The sequence below is a fragment of the Pantherophis guttatus genome, chromosome 1 (genome assembly GCF_059756535.1).
Source record: "Pantherophis guttatus breed Tessera chromosome 1, ASM5975653v1, whole genome shotgun sequence".
In the NCBI taxonomy this organism is placed as follows: domain Eukaryota; kingdom Metazoa; phylum Chordata; class Lepidosauria; order Squamata; family Colubridae; genus Pantherophis; species Pantherophis guttatus.
In genome coordinates, this window is record NC_142063.1 from 13473930 (window position 1) to 13490546 (window position 16617).

General features: G+C 41.8%; 1 protein-coding gene across 2 annotated transcripts in view; it reads right to left on the reverse strand.

Moving 5' to 3' along the window:
* SBNO2 (strawberry notch homolog 2) overlaps nt 1-16617 on the reverse strand; it is a 162178-nt gene that overhangs the window by 60496 nt on the left and 85065 nt on the right. For both annotated transcript variants that reach the window (XM_087873738.1, XM_087873691.1), the window contains exon 5: nt 2411-2578. In XM_087873738.1, coding sequence (XP_087729864.1) covers nt 2411-2578 — 168 coding nt within the window. The remainder of the gene's footprint in view (nt 1-2410; nt 2579-16617) is intronic.

The window sequence follows — 16617 nt, forward strand, 5'->3', positions numbered from 1 at the left end:
CAAATAATTCCCTCAACACTGTCAAACTATTCACTAAGTCTGCATTACTATTAATCATCATTCCTATTACCCATCTCCTCCCACTTATGACTGTATGACTAACTTTGTGGCTTGTATCCTTACGATTTATATTGATATTGTTTCCTGATTGCTTATTTGTACCCTATGACTATCATTAAGTGTTGTACCTTAAGATTCTTGATGAACGTATCTTTTCCTTTATGTACACTTGAGAGCGTATGCACCAAGACAAATTCCTTGTGTGTCCAATCACACCGTGTCCAATTTTAAGAATGTTTTTTGCCACGGTTGTTAGGTAAATCACTGCAGTTGTTGAGTGAATCATATGGTCGTTAAGCGAACTGGACTTTTCCCCATTGACTTTGCTTGTCAGAAACCGGCTGGGAAGACGGCAAATGGTAATCACATGACTCCAGGATACCGCAATCGTGAATACATGCCTGTTGCCACGCACCTACATTTTGATTATATGATTGCAACTTAGAACTATGGAGAAATTTCCTGACAGTGAGAACAATTAATCAGTGGAACAACTTTGCTTCCAGAAGTTGTGAATGCTCCAACACTGGAATTTTTTAAGAAGATGCTGGATAACCATGTGTCTGAAGTGATGTAGGGTTTCCTGCCTGGGCAGGGGGCTGGACTAGAAGACCTCCAAGGTCCCTTCCAACTCTGTTATTCTATTCTATTCTATTCTATTCTATTCTATTCTATTCTATTCTATTCTATTCTATTCTATTCTATTCTATTCTATTCTATTCTACAGTGCTTTACAGCCCTCTCTAAGCGGTTTACCAAGTCAGCAAATCTCACTGGAGATTTTCAAGAAAATAGTTCATTTCTGTTTTTATTTATTTATTTACTTATTTCTATCCTGCTTTTATTATTTTGTGTAAGTAATTCAAGGCGGTGGATATACCGAATACTCCTTCCTCCTCCTATTTTTTTCCACAACAAACACCAGTGGTGGGTTGCCCCTGGTTCGGACCGGTTTGCAAGAACCGGTAGTAAAACTAGCACGAGGCTCCGCCCACCGCCCCAGATGTCATCATCAGCAATCTGCGCATGCAGATCCCGTTTGCGAACCGGTAGTCAAGGTAAGTAGAACCCACCCCTGACAAGCACCCTGTTGGGTGGGCCGGGCAGAGATAAGAGTGACTGGCCCAAAATCAGCAGGAGTTTGGACTGGAAGATCCAGCTCTATGATTGTTTTTTTCAAGACTAAGTGTACTCTTCACAATATCGTATTGCAGTACAATTATGGTAATTGTACATGTTACAATTACAAAACCGAGGAAGAGAATCCAACACCAGGTTGGGGGGGGGAGGGAGGGAGACAGAGAAAGAGACATGGGGTCAACTTATTTTCCAAATCATCAGAAGGCAGGACAAGAAGCAACGGATGGGAACTAATCAAGGAGAGAAGCAACCTAGAACTAAGGAGGAATTCCCTGACAGTGAAAACAATTAACCAGTAGAATGATTAATTGCCTCCAGAAGTTGTGGGTGCTTCAACACTGGAGGCTTTTAAGATGAGATTGGACAGACACTTGTCTCAAATTGTGTAGGTTTTCCTGCCTGAGCAGAGGGTTGTACTAGAAGACCTTGAAGGTCCCTTCCCTATTCCGTTCTGTTCTATTCTGAAAAAGAAAGAGAGAGAGAGAGAGAGAGAGAGAGAGAAAGAATTAGAATTAGAATAACAGAGTTGGAAGGGACCTTGGAGGTCTTCTAGTCCGACCCCCTGCTTAGGCAGGAAAACCTACACAATTTGAGACAAGTGTCTGTCCAATCTCATCTTAAAAGCTTCCAGTGTTGGAGCATTCACAACTTCTGGAAGCAAGTTGTTCCACTGATTAATTGTTCTGTCAGGAAATTTCTCCTTAGTTCTCAGTTGCTTCTCTCCTTGATTAGTTTCCACCCATTGCTTCTTGTCCTGCCCTCAGGGGCTTTGGAGAATAGCTTGACTCCCTCTTCTTTGTGGCAGCCCCTCAGATATTGGAAGACTGCTATCATGTCTCCCCTGGTCCTTCTTTTCATCAAACTAGACATACCCAGTTCCTGCAACCGTTCTTCATATGTTTTAGCCTTCAGTTCCCCTAATCATCTTTGTTGCTCTTCTCTGCACTCTTTCTAGAGTCTCAACTTTTTTTTTTACATTGTGGCGACCAGAAAGAGAAAGAAGAAGAAAAAGAAAAAGAGAGAGAGAGAGAGACGGAGGGAGGGAGGGAGGGAAAGAGAGGAGAAAGAGAGAGAGAAAAAGAGAAAGAGAAAGAGAGAAAGAGAAAGAGAGAAAGAGAAAGAGGAGAAGGAGAGAGAAAGCAAACGCAAAAAAGAAAAAGCAACAGAAAAAACAATAGAAAAAAGAAAAAGAGAGAGATCAGGGGCTGACCTCCATATGGTTCTGCTGTGGCACATTGACGTTGACGTCCCATATCGTTGGCACCTGGTTGAGGCTGTCAGCAGGCAGGAATTCCTGAGCATCGGCAATATCCGAGAGGGAGTCAGCGGGGGAGGAGAAGAGGGAATGGTTGGAGAGTTCATTGAGGTATGCAGAATCCTGGAGGGTTAGTAGAAAAACAAACAAACCAGCGTTACCCATCATTCGTTACAGCAGCATGAGGATTACCCGTATCCCTGGAACATTCCTGAAGCAGAAAGGTGAGTGATTTATAGCAGAGGTCTCCAACCTTGGCAACTTTACGACTTGTGGACTTCAACTCCCAGAATTCCTCAGCCTGAGGAATTCTGGGAGTTGAAGTCCACAAGTCGTAAAGTTGCCAAGGTTGGAGACCCCTGATTTATAGCATCTAGAAATCAGACCTAGCTTGATATTGTTCAATTACGCTACACAACCCTGCTTACACCTGTTTACAGTTTTACTTTCTATCACCTTAAACGAACCCGGCTGGGGAAGGTTAATCCCTGATGTTGCTATTGGTTTTTTATTTGTAGTGATTTATTTAGCTGAATAATAAATATTGGGCTCTAATGGATTGCGAGCAGGGAACAAACCGCCGACCACATTTGATAACGCTCCAGTCATGTTTCCTGGATGAAAGCAAAGGCATTGTCTACAACAGGGATCTCATCCCAAAACCCCCAAAACTTTAACCTAAAACTGTCTACTGTTGACCTCACCCCATTCCTAAGAGGCCAGACACATGCACGGAAGGCGCGCGAGCGAGCAAAGTGCATGCGTGAAGCAAGCGTGCTCGTCACGGGGTAAACTGGTGGTAAAGGTAAGTGAAACTCAGCCATGTCTACAGTCTGTCTGGGAGTTGAATATGCCCATGAGCCCATACACAAAACACACCCCGGACAGTGGTGGGTTTCAAATTTTTTTACTGCTGGTTCCGTGGGTGTGGCTTGGTGGGCGTGGCTTGGTGGACCTGGCAGGGGAAGGTTACTGCAAAATCCCCATTTCCTCCCAATCAGCTGGGACTCGGGAGGCAGAGAATAGATGAGGGCAGGGCCAGTCAGAATTTTTACTACCGGTTTTCCAAACTACTCAAAATTTATTATTAATTTATTATTTATTTATTAATTTTATTTCTATACCGCCCTTCTCCCGAAGGACTCAGGGCAGTGTACAGCCTAATTAAAAACACAAAGACAGACAAAATTAAAAATAATTAAAATTATTAAATAATAGGCCCAATTTATAAAACCCCAAATTTAAAATCCCATTTAAAACCAATTAAAATCTTTACATTTAGCCCAGCCTGGTGGAACAACATGGTTTTGAGGGCACAGTGAAACACACGGAGATCAGAGATTTTACGTATTTCTGGGGGCAGTTCATTCCACAGGGCTGGGGCTCCCACAGAGAAGGCCCTCCCCCTGGGTGTCGCCAGCCGACATAATTTGGCCGATGGCACCCTGAGGAGGCCCTCTCTGTGGGAGCGAACTGGCCGGTGGGAGGCTACTGGTGGCAGAAGACGATCTTGTAGATACCCAGGTCCTGAGCCATGGAGCGCTTTAAAGGTGGTAACCAACACCTTGAATCGCACCCGGAAGACCACTGGGAGCCAGTGCAGCTCGCACAGGAGGGGTGTAACATGGGCACGAGTTGCGCCCATAACCACCCGCGCGGCCGCATTCTGGACCAGTTGGAGCCTCCGGGTGCTTTTCAAGGGGAGCCTCATGTAGAGAGCATTGCAGTAGTCCAGTCGGGAGGTGACAAGGGCGTGAGTGACTGTGCGCAAGGCGAAATTTCTGCTACCGGTTCTCCAGAACTGGTCAGAACCGGCTGAAACCCACCTCTGACCCCAGATAAGGTAGGCAGAGCAGAAAAGTTGAGGCAGAATGGTGTGAATCAATAGCTATAAAATGTAAACGAATTAAAGCAGCCAAATTAGCTTGGTGGCTTAAACAAATTTAGCTTGAGGGCTTAAGCTCCATTAAGCTTAATGTGAACAAACCGAAGCCACACAATTAGCTTGAGGGCTAACGGTGAATTCTAGACGTAACCTTGTCCCTAGTTCAAAGCCTTGGTAGTACAGTGGTTTAATGCACCCTGTTATTAACACAGCTGCCTGCAATTTCTGCAGGTTCGAATCTTACCAGGCTCAAGGTCGACTCAGCCTTCCATCCTTTCTAAGGTAGGTTAAATGAGGACCCGGATTGTGGGGGCAATAAGCTGACTTTGTATAAATATACAAAAGTATGAAGGCTATTGCTTAACGCATTGTAAGCCGCCCTGAGTCTCCGGAGAAGGGCGGCATATAAATCAAATTAAAAAAAAAAAAAAAGCACATCTCCTGGCACGAAACCACTAGTCATTGAGGCAGTCTGGTCTAGTAGTTAAGGCACCAGGCCAGAAAGAGAAGACAGTCAGTTCGAGTCATATTTTAGCTATGAAAGCCGGCTGGGTGAGCCCAACACACCTCACAGAGTGGTGGTTGTGGGGAAAAGAGGGGGAGGAAGGTGTGTTGGATATGACTGCTGCCTTGAGTCATTTGTAAAAATAATAAAGGCGGGGTACAAATAAATCAAATCAAAATTAAAAAATCTTGTCAAGTGAAGAAAATGTGTACAGTAGGACAGACAGGGGTGGAATCAAGAGAGTGATCAGCCTGGAATCTTTACGTTCTCACAAATGTTCTATCAAGTTCTATCCATCTTGAATTCCGTTCACTTTTATTTAGCACCAATTTAGTGGACTACAGGTAATCTTCGACTTACAGCAGTTTGTTTAGTGATCGAACAAAGTTACAGTGGCACTGAAAAAAGTGACTTGTGATCGGTTTTTTTTTTACACTTAACGACTGTTGTAGCATCCCGGGGGATGGGTGGGGGTGTCACGTGATCAAAATTCAGATGCTTGGCAACCGACTTGTATTTATGATGCTTGCCATGTCCCGGGGTTGTCATGTGATCCCCTTTTGCGACCTTCTGACAAGCAAAGTCAATGGGGGAAGCCAGATTCGCTTAACGACCGTGTGCCTAACTTAATAACTGCAGGGATTCACTTATCCACGGGAGCAATAAAGATCGTAAAATGGGGCAAAACTTACTTAAGAAATGTTTTGCTTTGCGACAGAAATTTTGAACTCGATTGTGGTCATAAGTCGAGGACTGCCTGTAGGTCCCTGTGTACAGGTATGAAGAATAAATCATCTTCACTGGAATTTAACACCTGACAAAATGACAAAATGACACCAGATACGGGATCACTAACACAGCCACAGTCAGATTTTCTTAATGCAAATTGAAAGAGTTTCTTTCACTCTGGAACTGGGATCCTTTCCTGAGACTGTTCACTGCAACCACATTTGCTTTGATTGACAGCCAGCTCTTGCAAAACTGCCATTGATATTTTTTCTCAGCACCAGGACTTATAGATTGTCCTCAACTTACGACCATTATTGGGGAACAGAATTTCCATTGCTAAGCAAGGCGCTGCTTCAGTGAGCCGTGTCCAATTTTAAGAATGTTTTTTTGCCACGGTTGTTAGGTAAATCACTGCAGTTGTTGAGTGAATCATATGGTTGTTAAGCGAACGTCAATTTTCCCCATTGACTTTGCTTGTCAGAAACTGGCTGGGAAGACGGCAAACGGTAATCACATGACTCCAGGATACCGCAATCATGAATACACGCCTGTTGCCACGCACCTACATTTTGATTATATGATTGCAACTTAGAACTATGGAGAAATTTCCTGACAGTGAGAACAATTAATCAGTGGAACAACTTTGCCTCCAGAAGTTGTGAATGCTCCAACACGGGAAATTTTTAAGAAGATGCTGGATAACCATGTGTCTGAAGTGGTGTAGGGTTTCCTGCCTGGGCAGGGGGCTGGACTAGAAGACCTCCAAGGTCCCTTCCAACTCTGTTATTCTATTCTATTCTATTCTATTCTATTCTATTCTATTCTATTCTATTCTATTCTATTCTATTCTATTCTATTTCTATTTCTATTTCTATTTCTTTCTATTTCTATTCTCTATCCTATTCTATTTTCTATCCTATCCTATCCTATCCTATCCTATCCTATCCTATCCTATCCTATCTCCTATCTATCCTATCCTATCCGCAACCCCATCCTCATCCCCATTTCCATTCTAATTGTGGGAATGGTGCCATGCCTATTGAGATTCTCAATCATCCAGGTCACAGTTGTCCCAAAGGTGATTTTTCAAAAGGCAACTGGACTTTTTGTTTTTCCTTGGGAGACATTTTGCTTCTCATCCAAGAAGAAGTTAACAAGAACTGCATAAGAGAATTACTTGGCAAATCAGCACCAATTAAAATACACTCCTCCTATGTTATTTTTATAAAGTAGATTGTGAGAATGAGAAGGGTACAATGGAGTTCTGTCTATTGTCTACCCAAAAGCAAGTTCTCCAGTGTTCAGTGTTGTTTATTTCCGACTAAGTGAGTAAAGAACGGCATGACTGAAATTATTCTCTAAAAGGGAGACTTTTATAACTTCTCAGTTCTGAAGAAGCTTCTTGGATGAGAAGCGAAACGTCTTCAAGGAAGAAAACAGTAAGTCCAGCTGCCTTTTGAAAAAGCACTTTTGGGATGTTCTTAAGTACAAGGACCTTTTTTCAGTGCCGTTTTAATTTTGAACAGACGCTAAACAAATAAGAAAGAGGAATACACCGTCTGGTTCTTTGTAGGATGATATTCCATCATTACAGCCACCATGGATCTGGGTAGCTTCGAACCCACTTTCTGGAGCCTTAACAGCAAATTTATTTATTTATTAAATGCATATGTCACCCATCTCACTCTGCAAAGCAACTCTGGAGACCTTATTCTTATTTTATTAATGATGTATAGAGCTGACCAACTCACAGCAGTCTCTCGTAAACTCATGACAGCCCAGTTAAATAATAACTCCTTCTCAAAAAAAAAAAAAAAAACCACATCATCACCAGCTGCCTCACCCAAAGCTCTGGAGATAGGTAGGTCTTCAGAGGCTTACGAAAGTTAAATACAATTTTATTACTGGTCTCCATTTCCCAGTTTAAGGTCTCCAAAGAAAAAAATTCATTCATTTTAGGATGAATCCAACGAAAAAGTCTAAAACGTGGCTAAAAAAGTCTAAAAAGTGACTAAAAAAATCATTTGTTGTTTGTTTGTTTGTATATATCCCATCTTTATTATTTTTGTAAATAACTCAAGGTGGAGAATACACATAATATTCTTTCCTCCTCCTGTTTTGCCCACAACAACCCTGTGAGGTGGGTTGGGCTGAGAGAAAGGAACTGGCCCGAAGTCACTGAGCTGGCTTTCATGCTTAAGGTGGGACTAGAACTCACAGACTCCTGGTGATTGGCTCAGAGTCACCGAGCTGTCTTTCATGCCTTAGGCGGGACTAGAATTTACAGACTCCTGGTGATTGGCTCAGAGTCACCGAGCTGGCTTTCATGCCTTAGGCGGGACTAGAATTTACAGACTCCTGGTGATTGGCTCAGAGTCACCGAGCTGGCTTTCATGCCTTAGGCGGGACTAGAATTTACAGACTCCTGGTGATTGGCTCAGAGTCACCGAGCTGGCTTTCATGCCTTAGGCGGGACTAGAACTCACAGACTCCTGGTGATTGGCTCAGAGTCACCGAGCTGTCTTTCATGCCTTAGGCGGGACTAGAATTTACAGACTCCTGGTGATTGGCTCAGAGTCACCGAGCTGTCTTTCATGCCTTAGGCGGGACTAGAATTTACAGACTCCTGGTGATTGGCTCAGAGTCACCGAGCTGTCTTTCATGCCTTAGGCGGGACTAGAACTCACAGACTCCTGGTGATTGGCTCAGAGTCACCGAGCTGTCTTTCATGCCTTAGGCGGGACTAGAACTCTCAGTCTCCTGGTGATTGGCTCAGAGTCACCAAGCTGCCTTTCATGCCTAAAGCAGGACTAGAACTCACAGTCTCCTGGTTTCAAGCCCAGGTGCCTTAAACACTAAACACAATCGGTCCCAGGATCCTTGGAAATACAAAAATTCAGGGATCCTGGAATAATAGCATATAAATCCTTGTGCTTTCAGGTTGAGACGCTGCAATAGAAGAATCCTAAGATTGTTTTGGTCGATGCAATTATTAAAAGAACCCTGAGGCTGTTTTGGGCTTTTTGAAATAACAGGCAATCATTTCTATTATACTATTTTGGATGCATTTGTCCTGAATGTATGATCACACTTGCATGTGTTGGTAGGTTAATCTTTTAATCTGCTGGTCTTTTGACCATCACAAAGTAAAGAGCAAAAGAATATTTGGCACACACAGTACCACAAGGCCAGATTTTTCAAATTTCCTCTATTTTCAAATTTCCTCTATTTCTGCTGAGAGAGTAAATTTAGGGCCGGAAATGCCAAGAAATGGCAATTTGCAGGACGGCTGTCTGTAACCGATTATACAAAAATGTATTATCCCCACCAAGCGAGGGTTTGTTATGTCAATGATAAGATGCAGACACCCATGTGGAGAAATGAAACAATTTCTGAATGTAGTTGAAATTTCCTGTAATTGGGTCGCCCAACCCTTTTCCATATAAATCTGCTATTAAAAGGGAGGGAAATACAAATAGTCCTCGACTTAAGACCATCCGTTTAGCAACCGAAGTTACAATGGCACTGAAAAAGTTGACTTAATTTAATTTAATTTAATTTAATTTAATTTAATTTAATTTAATTTAATTTAATTTCCAATTTATATACCGCCCTTCTCCCTGAGGACTCAGGGCGGTGTACAGCCAAGATAAAAAACATAGAATACAAATATTAAAAAACATTTAAAAATATATATAACCAGTTATATATATATAACCATATATATGACCAGTTCTCGCACTACAACCATTGCAGTATCCCTATGTTCACATGATCAATCTTTGAGCACATAAACTTATAATACATAAATATTACACACACCAGTATTACATATAAATAAATATATATATAGGAGCCACGATGGCGCCGTGGTTAGAATGCAATATTGCAGGCAAACTCTGCCAACTGCCAGCAGTTCGATTCTGACTGGCTCAAAATTGACTCAGCCTTCCATCCTTCCAAGGTCGGTAAAATGAGGACCCAGATTGTTGGGGACAATATGCTGACTCTGTAAACTACTTATAGAGTGTTGTAAAGCACTATGAAGCGGTATATAAGTCTTAAGTGCTACTGATATTGCATATATCATATCTCAAGACCTAAAATGGACACCTAGCATCAAAAACATCATCAAAAAAGCACAAAAAGAATGTTCTTTCTGCGCCAACTCAGGAAGCTCAAACTGCCCAAGGAGCTGCTGATCCAGTTCTACAGAGGAATTCTTGAGTCTGTCATCGGCACCTCTATAACTGTCTGGTTTGGCTCTGCAACCCAACAAGACAGACAGAGACTTCAGAGGATAGTTAGAACTGCAGAAAAAAACAATTACTACCAACCTGCCTTCCATTGAGGACCTGTATACTGCATGAGTCAAAAAGAGGGCTGTGAAAATATTTACAGACCCTTCGCATCCTGGACATAAATTGTTTCAACTCCTACCTTCAAAATGACGCTATAGAGCACTGCACACCAGAACTAGACAACAAGGACAGTTTTTTCCCCAACGCCATCACTCTGCTAAACAAATAATTCCCTCAACACTGTCAAACTAGTTACTAAGTCTGCACTATTATTAATCTTCTCATCGTTCCCACCACCCGTCTCCTTCCACTTATGTATGACTGTAATTTTATTGCTTGTATCCTTACGATTTATATTGATATTGTTTCTTAATTGCTTATTTGTACCCTATGACTATCTTTAAGTGTTGTACTTTATGATTCTTGACGAATGTATCTTTTCTTTTTATGTACACCGAGAGCGTATGCACCAAAGACAAATTCCTTGTGTGTCCAATCACACATGGCCAATAAAGAAATCTAATCTAATCTAATCTAATCTAATCTAATCTAATCTAATCTAATCTAATCTAATCTAATCTAATCTAATCTATATTTATAATGGTTGCAGCATCCCAGGGTCATGTGATCACCGTTTGTGACTTTCCCAGCTGGTTTCCAACAAGCAAAGACAATGGGAGGAAAGCCAGATTCATTGAATGACGATGTTAACGACTGCAGCGATTTGGCAAAATGGTCATAAAAATCGGACGTGACTCACTTGATAACATCTTACTTATGAATGGAAATTCTGGTCCCAATTGTAGTTGTAAGTTGAGGACTAGCTGTGGTGTTTTTCGTCGACTTGCCAATCCTCTCTAATATCTTTGTCAAACAATCTGCGATGATGCTTAAAGTATAGGTAGTTCTCCACTTATGACCTCAACTGAGGCCAAAATTTCTGTTGCTAAGGGAGACATTTGTTAAGTGAACTTTGTTCTGTTTTACACAGTCTTATGTGAATGACTGTAGTTGTTCAGTTAGTAACAAAGTTGTTAAGTGATTCTGGCTTCCACATTGACTTTGCTTGTCAGAAGATCGCAAGGTGTGATCATATGATCCCGGAACTCTGCAACCGTCAGAAGTATGAGTCAGGGGTCCTTAGTGCAAACTCAGAGAGCACCAAGGACCCCTTATTTCAACCCAGAGCTACAAATATTCTCCTTTATTGGTACCAAATGTGAGTCAGTTACAAGCACCTGAATTTTGACAACGTAACCATGGGGGGTGCTACAACCATCGTAAGTGTGAAAAACGGTCATAAGTCACTTTTTACGGAGCTGTTGTAACTTCAAGCGGTCACTAAACAAATTGTTGTAAATACAGGTACTCCTCGATTTACAATAGTCCATTTAGTGACCCTTCAAAGTTACAGTGGCACTGAAAAAAGTGATTTATGACCGTTTTTCACACTTATGACGGTTGCAGCACCCCCATAGTCATGTAATCAAAATTCAGACATAGGAATATGATTAAGAAATATAGAGAAAGTAGGAGAACAATGAAAGGTACAGGTAATTATCGTCACTGGACATTAAACTGAACACACTCCATTCATGCAGTTGTTCGCTAACAAAGCGATAAACTGTAAGTGGTACGTGAGATCAACCAGTAAGTTATTGATCGTTCTAGAGATAAGAAAACCCAAATTTCGGATGTGGCACAAAGCTGAACTCCACATCTGATTTAGTTTTTTTATGGGGTTATTCATGAGGTGGAAACATACTCCGAGAATTTATTTATTTATTTAAATTTATTCGCTGCCCATTTTGCTGCCCTGCGACTCTGGGCGGCTTACAATAAAACGATACTGTAAAAGAATTAAAACTGTAAGATAGTAAATGCACATTAATAAAGAAATAGCGAACATGGTAGGAAGGATATACAATAGAGAGGAGGTGGGATCTTCTAATCCACTAACCAATCCCAAGATGACCTACGCCCCACCTGTCCGGGCTTCAGGCCAATCGGAAGAGCCAGGTTTTAAGGCCTTTACGGAAGGTCAAAAGGATGCGGAGTTTAATTATTTGTTTTTAGTTTAATTTAATTTATTTAGTTAGGATTAATTTAATTTAATTAGTGATTCTTCCAAAGAAGGAATGAGAGAATTATTCTGCTGGAAAGCATGGAAAACCCTTATTTAAAAAAACAACATATACAATGCCAGTTTGGTATATTTTCAAGGGATTTATAATTCAGTGAAGTGAGTATTATTAATATTTTTAGTGATGTACGCTGCCCTGAGTTGTGTGCTGAATATGTGGCTATATAAAATATATAAATCGAATAAATAAATAACTACATTTACAAATAAAGACTGTAATAATTAATGCTGTATTCCCTCTCTTAATAAGGATCGTTCTGCAGCAAGCAAATACTAAAATCGCAATTCTTTGACTCTTTTTTTCCCTCCTGCTGTAAGCAGTGTTAACCAACTTCAACAACTTTAAAGAAGTGTGGATTTCAATTTCCAACCAGTAAGTCTGACTGGGGAATTCTGGGAGTTGTAGTTCACACATATTAAAGTTGCTGAGGTTGACAAACACTGCTCTGGAGCCACTGGAACGTTGTTGTTGTTATTGTTGTTGTTAGTTCTACTGTTTTAATGCATGTTAAGAAAGCCAGTTTGGGGTAATGGTTAAGACACCAGGCTAGAAACTGGGAGACTGTGAGTTCTAGTCCTGCCATAGTCATGAAAGGCTGCTAAGCCAATCACCAGGAGACTGTGAGTTCTGGTCCTGCCTTAGACATGAAAACCAGTTGGGTAATTTTGCACCAATCACCAGGAGACTGTGAGTTCTAGTCCTGCCTTAGACATGAAAACTAGTTGGGTGATTTTGCACCAATCACCAGGAGACTGTGAGTTCTAGTCCTGCCTTAGACATGAAAACCAGTTGGGTGATTTTGCACCAATCACCAGGAGACTGTGAGTTCTAGTCCTGCCTTAGACATGAAAACCAGTTGGGTGATTTTGCACCAATCACCAGGAGACTGTGAGTTCTAGTCCTGCCATAGGCATGAAGCCAGTTGGGTGATTTTGCACCAATCACCAGGAGACTGTGAGTTCTAGTCCTGCCTTAGACATGAAAACCAGTTGGGTGATTTTGCACCAATCACCAGGAGACTGTGAGTTCTAGTCCTGCCTTAGACATGAAAACTAGTTGGGTGATTTTGCACCAATCACCAGGAGACTGTGAGTTCTAGTCCTGCCATAGGCATGAAGCCAGTTGGGTGACTTTGAGCCAGCCAGCCTCTCTCAGCCCTGAGCAGGAGGCAATGGTAAACCACTTCTACAAAAACCTTTCCAAGAAACCAGAAGGGACTTGTCCAGGTACACTTCAAGAATTGAGCACAACTGAATGGGGAAAAAAAAACATCCATGTTAACTGTTGAGTCTCACACAAGTGGGGAGTTGTAAAGGTTAAAATTACAAATAAATTCAGAAAATGAATTTGGGTAGCCTTGGTGGAAGGTTTATTAAAGACAGGAGGATGGATGAAGAAATTTTTAAAAAATACAAACAGGAAGACAGCGGATAGCGTGCGATTTCTGGCAAGCGATGATGTTTGTGGAAACATAAGGCTAAATTGGGTAAGTTTAACAGCGCGCTATTGCCAATTTTGTTTTATTGAAAGAAGAGTTGGCTATTCCAGGATAAATATATATATAAAAAAAACTTGAATGCGAATGGGCTAAAATGAGAAGACATAGGTTAAAAAAAAAAATCAATGGATGAGGATATGAAGTGTCTGCCGTGAAAGAATTGGCTTGGATCCAATTTCAGGTTGCTGATGATAAGACCTTAAAAAAACGGAGGTGAGTATAGCATATGGCAAATTTAGCTATATTTCCTTATCTTTTTCTCATGAGTTAATTTGACTTGCTCTTTTCTATTTTTCCTTAATCAGGGAGAGAAACAACCTAAAACTAAGAAGAAATTTCCTGACAGTGAGAACAATTAATCAGTGGAACAACTTGCCTGCAGAAGTTGTGAATGCTCCAACACTGGAAGTTTTTAAGAAGATGTTGGGTAACCATTTGTCTGAAGTGGTGTAGGGTTTCCTGCCTAAGCAGGGGTTGGACTAGAAGATCTCCAAGGTCCCTTCCAACTCTATTATTCTATTCCTATTCCTATTCCTATTCCTATTCCTTTCCATCCCATTCCACCCCACCCTATCTTATCCTACCCTATTCCTATCCTTCCCTCTCCCTCTCCCTCTCCCATTCCATTCTATTCCTTGTGGCTTGGCATCACGTTCCTTACTCCCAAAGGGAATAGGGTAATGGCTATGAATGGTGTATACAGGTAGTCCTCAACTTAAAGGTAAAGGTTCTCCTTGCGCATACGTGCTAGTCGTTCCTGACTCTAGGGGGTGGTACTCATCTCCGTTTCAAAGCCGAAGAGCCAGCGCTGTCCGAAGATGTCTCTGTGGTCATGTGGCCGGCATGACTCAACACCAAAGGCGCACGGAACACTGTTACTTTCCCACCAAAGGTGGTCCCTATTTTTCTACTTGCATTTTTTATGTGCTTTCGAACTGCTAGGTTGGCAGAAGCTGGGACAAGTCATGGGAGTTCACCCCGTTCTGTGGCACTAGGGATTCGAACCGCCAAACTGCCGACCTTTCAATCGACAAGCTCAGCATCTTAGCCACTGAGCCAGCGCGTCCCTCTGTCCTCAACTTACAACTATTTATTTTGTGACCGTTCGAAGTTACAACAGCACTGGAAAAAAGGGACTTGTGACCATTTTTTTCACACTGAACAATCCTTGCAGCATCCCTATGGTCACGTGATTAAAATTTGAACGTTTGGCAAGTGGTTCATATTTATGACGGTTGCAGCGTCCCTGGGTCACGTGATCCCCCTTTTGTAAAGTCAATGCGGAAGCCAGATTCACTTCACAACCACGTTACTGACTTAATAGCTGCACGGATACACTTAACAGCTGCGGCAAGAAAGGTCATAGAATGTGGCAAAATTCAGAGAACCAACGTCTCGCTTGGCTACAGAAACTTTGGGATCAATTCTGGTTGTAAGTCATGGACTATCTGTCATAAGGGCGGAATAAATAAATAACGAACAAACGAACAAACCAACAAATAGATAAGTCTCCTGTCATAAGGGTGGAACCAATCAGTAACAGTAACAGAGTTGGAAGGGACCTTGGAGGCCATCTAGTCCAACCCCCTGCTCACGCAGGAGGCCTGTACTAGGGATTCGAACCGCCGAACTTTCTAATCGACAAGCTCAGTGTCTTAGCCACTGAGCCACCTAGTCAGGGTTAGGGTCAATCAATCAATCAATCGGAAGCCATTTTTATCAGCAGCATAAATCCAAAAGAACTTCCCCACCTAATTAACACATACGTCAATACGCTGACATTAAAAATTTGCAGAAAATGAGCAATTCAGGAAGGAAGATGCTTAGAATTTATCGCCAACTAGATAAATCAGACTTAAACTAGACTTCTAATTCCCCCCCCCCCCAGTTCATTTTTCACAACTGCAACTTGCAGAGCCTACAAGACACCAAGAAACTAATCAAGGAGAGAAGCAACTGAGAACTAAGGAGAAATTTCAGAGGGCTGGACTAGAAGACCTCCAAGGTCCCTTCCAACTCTGTTATTCTATATTCAATGGGTGGAAACTAATCAAGGAGAGAAGCAACCTAGAACTAAGGAGAAATTTCCTGACAGTGAGAACAATTAATCAGTGGAACCACTTGCCTCCAGAAGTTGTGAATGCTCCAACACTGGAAGTTTTTAAGAAGATGTTGGACAACCATTTGTCTGAAGTAGTGTAGGGTTTCCTGCCTAAGGACGGGGCGGGACTAGAAGACCTCCAAGGTCCTTCCAACTGTTTTTCTATTCTATTCTATTCCTCTTGTATTTAAGACCCTAGTGATGTAGAAAGCCCTACATACTGTATACTCCATTGCATGAAATCCGTGAGGCTGCAAGGAAGCCACATCAAAAGCATCCTAAGAATAAATTCACATGGAATTCACCTTTGTCGGCACTGCTTTCCAAGAACAAAGCGGTCGCTAGTCACAACAAGAACACCATAATCGGATGCCCCAGGTTGAAAAAACAGAACTAGGAGGGAAATTCAGGAAAGGGGGCATTTTGGGGAAGTGGAAAAAAGGGGCCATGTTTTAAATTCTTCCTTGAAAAGTGCTGCCTGGCTGCTTCCCACTCCAGACAACTTCCTATTTTTTTACCCATCCCAGACAGACTGCAGCCTGACAAAGCTTGACGAAACACTGTAGAAGAAACTTGGCTAAAACCGGGCATGCCAAGTTTCTTACTCAAAAAAATTCAGGGGTGCATATGAAACTCAGGTTGCCGAAATCGGTGAGCAATTTGGAGACTTGTTATTAACCAGGGAAGATGTTGAGGTGTGAAAAATCATATTTCCATTCTCTACTGCCAAGTCCTTTCCGGAGCTATGTGGCCGAGCCAAATGATTGAAATAATTTTATATTAGGAGATTCTTAGTTAAAGACATTCTTCCCAATGCCAGTTGCATATTTCACAGAGATTCGGAGCCAGCACCTGTTTCAAGGGATTTAAGAAAGACGCAGGGTGGAGATCAACATTCAATAGCCAATTAGTTTTCCAATGTGTGCTAGAAACTTAACAATACTTCTGTGCTGCTCGCGGCCAGAGAGAAACTTCAAGCAGCTATTAAACATAATCGCC